At 41.9% G+C, this 6,000-nt stretch overlaps 1 protein-coding gene across 1 annotated transcript; it reads right to left on the reverse strand.

Annotated features, from left to right (window-relative positions):
• Positions 1–119: 119 nt before the first annotated feature.
• On the reverse strand, positions 120–2,564 carry srp9 (signal recognition particle 9). The gene is made up of 3 exons (XM_071531524.1): positions 2,396–2,564; positions 2,136–2,204; positions 120–1,008 (listed from the first exon to the last, which is right to left on the reverse strand). Exons 1-3 carry the CDS (start codon positions 2,465–2,467, stop codon positions 889–891), a joined length of 261 nt encoding a protein of 86 aa, XP_071387625.1. The 5' UTR covers positions 2,468–2,564; the 3' UTR covers positions 120–888.
• Positions 2,565–6,000: the final 3,436 nt, after the last annotated feature.

A 6,000-nucleotide genomic window follows, 5' to 3' on the forward strand; every position in this document is an offset into this window, starting at 1 on the left:
ACTTTACCCAGTAGAACACATCCTACAGAGCAGAAGCATGTACAGATTTCTGATTAGTTTCAACACGTAGCCTTCATAACACCACCACAAGACAAACACAGGAGAGGTTCTGGCAGTACTGGGGTAAATAAACATTTATTGAACATGTAACGCAGTTATTTTCAGTAGACGAAATGGCATTGGAGGCGTGGGGTTTCTCAACAGTTTTGCAAGGAAATCAGAAGGTCCCGCTTCAGTCACGTGGCACATGGTGTCCGTGATGAACACAATTCTCCATGTATGAGGAAAAACAAAATGAAAACCTACTGCTGTTATAAAATCCAAACCTACATAACTATACAGATGTAAATAGACAAGACATGCAACGTCTTATTTGTCATTCCACCTTTAAGTCCACCTCAAAACCGAAAATAAACGCAAGCTCTTCTAAAGAACTCAAGGTGCCGAATCTGCTTACAGAGCAGCAGAAGATCTCTACCCCCCCTAGCCCTCCCTTCCTCCTTTCTCCATCTTTAATCTATCCTTAAATTTTCCTGGCTGCCCACACTGGCTTTACTACACATTTATACAACCAGGGATGTGATCAAAACATTTGAAATAATAAGGCGGAAAAGCAGGAGGGGAGTCTCAACTGGAAATGAAAAGGAAAGTGTTATAAAAAAAAAATTAAATCCTGAGAAAAATAAAATAGATTTACATCACATCTCTGACAGTATTAGTATAGGTAGCCAGGTGGAATCTCATCCCATCCCCTCCAAAACCTTCCCATTCGCCCGTCTCTCTCCGACTCTCCGCTCCGATCCTATTGTTTTGTGCTCTCAACAACCGCCGCGTCCAGATTCTGATCTCAGTCCAGGTGTTCTAGAAGGTCAGGGCTTCTAGAACGTTTCAGTCCGTCTCCATGGAGCCGCTGTGCGTCTCCTTGGACACCATGAGCCTCATCAGTTTGCCGTGGAGCTTCTCGATCTTCTTCACATCCTGGGCCTGGTCCGTCTTGTACTGTAAACACTGCGGGGAGACAAAGTGACAGAATAAGTTCATGGGCCTCATGGTTAAAGGAATAGTTCACCCAAAAATGAAAATTCTGTCATCATCTACTCACCCTCATGCCAGTTGAAACACAGGTGAAGTTTGTCCATATAAACACACAGGGAGGTTGCCAGCACAACTTCGTAGCAGCCTTCTATACCTACAGTATATTTACACCATAATTTAATGCAAATCTCAACTACAGCTGATTGATTTGCAACAAATAATGGTGTAAAGGTTTCGTCTTTCTATTCACAGTGTGACTGTTTGGCTGTTTTTGCTTTGGAACTCTAAAGAACAGGTCCCCATTGACTTCAGTTGTTTTGGAGAAGGCTGCTACCAAGTTGTGCTGGCAACCTCCCTGTGTGTTATATGGACTAACAAATTTCACCTGTGTTTCATTTGGCATGAGGGTGAGTAGATGATGACAGAATTTTCATTTTTGGGTGAACCATTCCTTTAAGGAGTGTAAGGACAGAATGCAAGAGTACCATTTGCTTCCCTCATCACTTATTTTTCCCCCTAAAAAAAGCCATCTTGGAAAGTCATTCTTGGCAGTGATGCATATACAGAAGCAATGGTATACACAGTTTTCAAAGATATTTCCTTTTACTCTATTTTGCTATCCTTTGTGAAATAGTAGGAGAAATTCTGTAAGAAAATAAATATGGGCTGTGCGCTGGGCCACAAGACAGAAATGGAGCCCAAGTCTATTTGAACTGAAGCAACAGAGTTCAGTGGTGCGTCCACTGTTTATCACTTTCCAATCAATGGTCACATGACTCCACTTGATGATGAGATGTGTAAACTGAGGCAGGGATACACCAATACCAATGCTAGTATCAGCTATTGGGCTAATACAGATTTCCCAAAAATAACTGATCCAAGAGCCACTATAATGTCAGAAAGCAGAGCAAAGCAGCCTGGTTTTCTTTTTTTATTACACATAGAAGAATGTTAGAACTATCCAATGTAAAAAAACAGGATTAGATCTCAAATTTTCACCAGCACTCCGTATCGGTTGATACTAAAAGTTCAGTACTCAAAATTGGTATCTGTGACTCGTTAAAATGAGAATTAAAACAGTAACTCCTCATGTAACTTACCACGGCATCGTCAGTCACTTTAATGCAGAGGTTTCCATCGCAGTGTCTGTACTTGAGAACCACTCTGACCTGCAAAAAACACAAGAACTTCAACTTCTGAATGAAACTATTCACATTCTCAAAAAACAAACAAAAAATCAGATCTCTCTTGACATGTTCACGTCGCTAAGTTCAATGCTAGCAAACAGTCAGTGCTGTGTTAGCTAACAAGCTAGCCAGCTACCATGCTAACCTACAACAGAAAAATAATGTGTTTTCACCTTCATGGGATCTGTCAAATACAGTTTTTCCGCTGCACGAGAGAACTCCTCCCATGTCTGATAGTAAGGCATTATTATAGTGAAACAGAAATATTATTATACAAAAGAATCTGTTTCAATCTGCCTTTCGGGGTTTGCTAACTTCGGAACACCACATCAGCAGCAACGTGAGCTCGACCAATCAGCGTGAAGAGAACGTAATACCGCAAGCACATCCGGTTCACATTTTCAAAATAAAATCACGTCTATGAACTCGCAAAAAATATTTCAAGAATATTTATATTTATGATACACGTAGGGCAGCAAAACCGGCCACTAAATCAACAAGGATCAACAGAACAGGTAAGGATCAGGTGTGCCAATCAAAAAAGTTAAATGCAGCAACTACTGCCACTTATGTTTTAGAATTGTGCCTTTGCAGGACTTTTATTTCCAAAATACTCCTCAGCAGCGGAACAGGAAATAATACTGTGCAGCACGGTGAGGGAAATCCTACATCTCGCCCTCTAGTGGTTACGCACGAAACTGACTGAAAAAAAAGCCTGCCACTTCCATCCATATTCCCCAGTCTTTGATGATGATGATGATGATGATGATGATGATGATGATGATGATGATACTTTATTGTCAGATCCAGTCTGAAATTGTTCTTGCATCACAGCAGCTCCATTTGCAACATCACAGAAAAGACAAAAATTAAGACAGGACACAAAGATACATACAATCAACATATCATTTCAATCACAAAAGACAATATTCAAGGCCCTTCAACGTACATTTGATCCGGTAAATTGATATCACAATTTACATAAATAACCTTCAATCCTAGTTCCTCTAATCATGCATTTTCCCAATAGGGTGCATCAAACCCCATCCGAGATATTTAGGTGTCTTGCTCAAGGGCATTACTTTGGCTGTGCAGCGTATCAGACATCAGCAATCCAGTCTTCTAGCACAGTGGTTCTCAAAGTTTTTGGCTCGTGACCCCTTGAAACGAGGGGTCACGCCAAAATGCCTCCTTGTGACCCCCCATCACAGACTGCATAATGCAGAATGGTGAAGAGTTCACCCAAAAAATGATTTTCCCCTTTTCAGGTCGTTTCATTTGATTATGAGGAGACTGAGAGGCTGAAAACTATTCAATATTTCACAAGAGAGCAAAAATTAGAGAAAAATCTGAAAATACACATGATAATACATGTTTATAGTAGAAATATGTTTTTTTCCTATCTCATGAATCATCTCACAACCCCCCAAAATTATCTCTCGACCCTCTGGGGGGACCCGAGCCCCAGTTTGAGAACCTTTGCTCCAGCAGGTAGCTCTTGGTGTATCACTGTAAACTGTCATTCTCTCTGTGTGCTTCTCTCTCTAGGTTATTTCTCACTCCAAGATTAAATGTAAATGAAGTATGTAAGCATGTAAGATAGATAATGATAACAGCTTTACGGACTGGATCCTCTATATTTTAGAGATACTGAATGATGAACCCTAAAACATGGATATTTAGTGTTTTGGGGATGAGATCTGCTGGGGGACAGGAGTGATATTTCATGGTTTGGACAGTAGATGGCAGACAGAGTTCAGGTATTTTTACAGTCAGCCATCCACAGACACTGTTCAATTATGAGACCTCATAAACTTCAATAATAGGTTTTACACTGGAGTATACAGGACACCTTAACTATTCTGATAGCTGATTCCAAAAACTAGTTGGTGTCTACATGCAGCGGAGTCTACATGTTAAATTCCAGTGCAGGTTTCTTGGAGAGTCACGTGTTAGGCGCTCTTCTCCTGAGCGACTTGCAGTGAGTTCAGCAGTGGAATGAGCTTCACTTCCTTGAGATCCAATGAAAGTTACTGGTTGTGTGTCAGATGTCACAGTAACAGAGCTGGTGAGGAGTGGGTGGTGCGGTGACGGCTCCGACATCATCAGCTGAGTCAGCTGCAGCTCAGTCACCAAGTTGGTCCGTTTCAAATTTTGGAATCAAGGACTCCAAAGTCAAGGAGTCAAGGAGTGCCTTGAAATCACAATGAAACCACATTTGGAGAGCATCTTGCTTACTTAAAGTGATGTATTTCCTAATGAAACAGGATGTTGGGGCGGGACATAATGCGGGGAGAGGTCAATCAAAAGTGTAAACCAATGGGAGATCAGTTAGGGAGAGAAACCGTTTTATTGGATGGGAGGGGCAGAGGGGCGGGATCGTTATGTCTGTGATGGTTTTATTTGTTGGCGTTTTTATGTCGCCTCCTGGTACACAATGAAATCACCACTAAAGATTTTCTGTTTTCCAGAAAGTAAAAGTAATGAGATTTTATAACATAAAAATACAACAAAATAACATTTTTGCGGCATAAACTGTCACATCGGTGCATGATGTGACAGTTTGAAAGAGCAAAAAAGGCGAAAAAGTAATTTTCATTTCAGTGTGACTTTAAATACCATTTTTATTATGAACAAACCCAGTAGAAAGTGGATTCCTAACTCTAGAGCTTTACAGCCTGAGCTACACAGAAGCAGCAATCTCCCTCAACAACCTAACAGACCTGCGCTGACACGGAATCCAAATTGCGTGATAGAAACTTGCTTTACTGGCTATTATATGTCGGTGAAATCAGCTTGCCCTTTCCACAGAGGTGAGCTCCTCCATCAAAGTGCGGCGACATTAGATAAAGGGAGGAGAGCACCTAATGTGACCTTTGCCTCCACCTTTTTATTTCTCAGAAAAGCCTTTCATAATCCTCTTTCAGAACATCAGACACCCGGCAGGGGCGGCTGGGCCTCTTTAAGCATAACATTTACTGCATATCCACAGCAGCTCATGTGGCTGCTATGTTATTTATTACCTGCCATCATCTTCCGCATTGTCACATCCACATGTCAGATATAGTCTGATGCCTAATTTCTACTACAGGGCCAAACAAAGCTAGCCAGGGCTTTTCCTTTGGCCTGGTTTCCACTAAAATGGCCAAAAAGGACTATAGGCCAGGGCTTACTTGTTATTCATGTCAATTCCCCCCACTCAACATGCTTATGATTCTTTTTGCATCTCACTGCAGCTAGAGATGATACGTCAGTGGGGGAATAAGCAAGCTTAATAAAGAAATTGTGCTTTTCATTTCTGGCTGTAAACATTCTGACTTGGCCTTGGCTCTGGTAAAGCCTCTCTCTGTCTCTCTATGGATAAGTGGCTTATAGTATTGGCTTAAATTGCTGCTATATGCCATTATAGTAATGGTGACGTCTAATGTTACGCGGACACATGACACATGACACATGACACACACACACACACACACACACACACACACACAGGCTGGTGCCATGAACCCTCGCTGCCTGTCTGTCTGTCTGTCTGTCACGGCCTTGGTGACATCAGAGTGGCATTTTTGTTTCTTGCTGACATGTAGATTAAAGCCTGAAGGATGACCGTAACTGCCAGAGCTGTCTTCTTCCTGACTTCTCTCTCTCTCTCTCTCTCTCTCTCTCTCTCTCTCTGTCTCACACACACACCAGTAAATCACACGGCCCGGTGCTGGGAGCCACCTGTGTCAGGACATCATCTCCTGTGTGAGAGTCTGACGCCGGCTCTTGTCTGTAG

The sequence above is a fragment of the Centroberyx affinis genome, unplaced genomic scaffold (assembly GCF_046629955.1).
Source record: "Centroberyx affinis isolate AG114_WGS23_722 - 3 ecotype Tasmania unplaced genomic scaffold, CSIRO-AGI_Caff_v1 ptg002090l_1, whole genome shotgun sequence".
NCBI lineage: Eukaryota > Metazoa > Chordata > Actinopteri > Beryciformes > Berycidae > Centroberyx > Centroberyx affinis.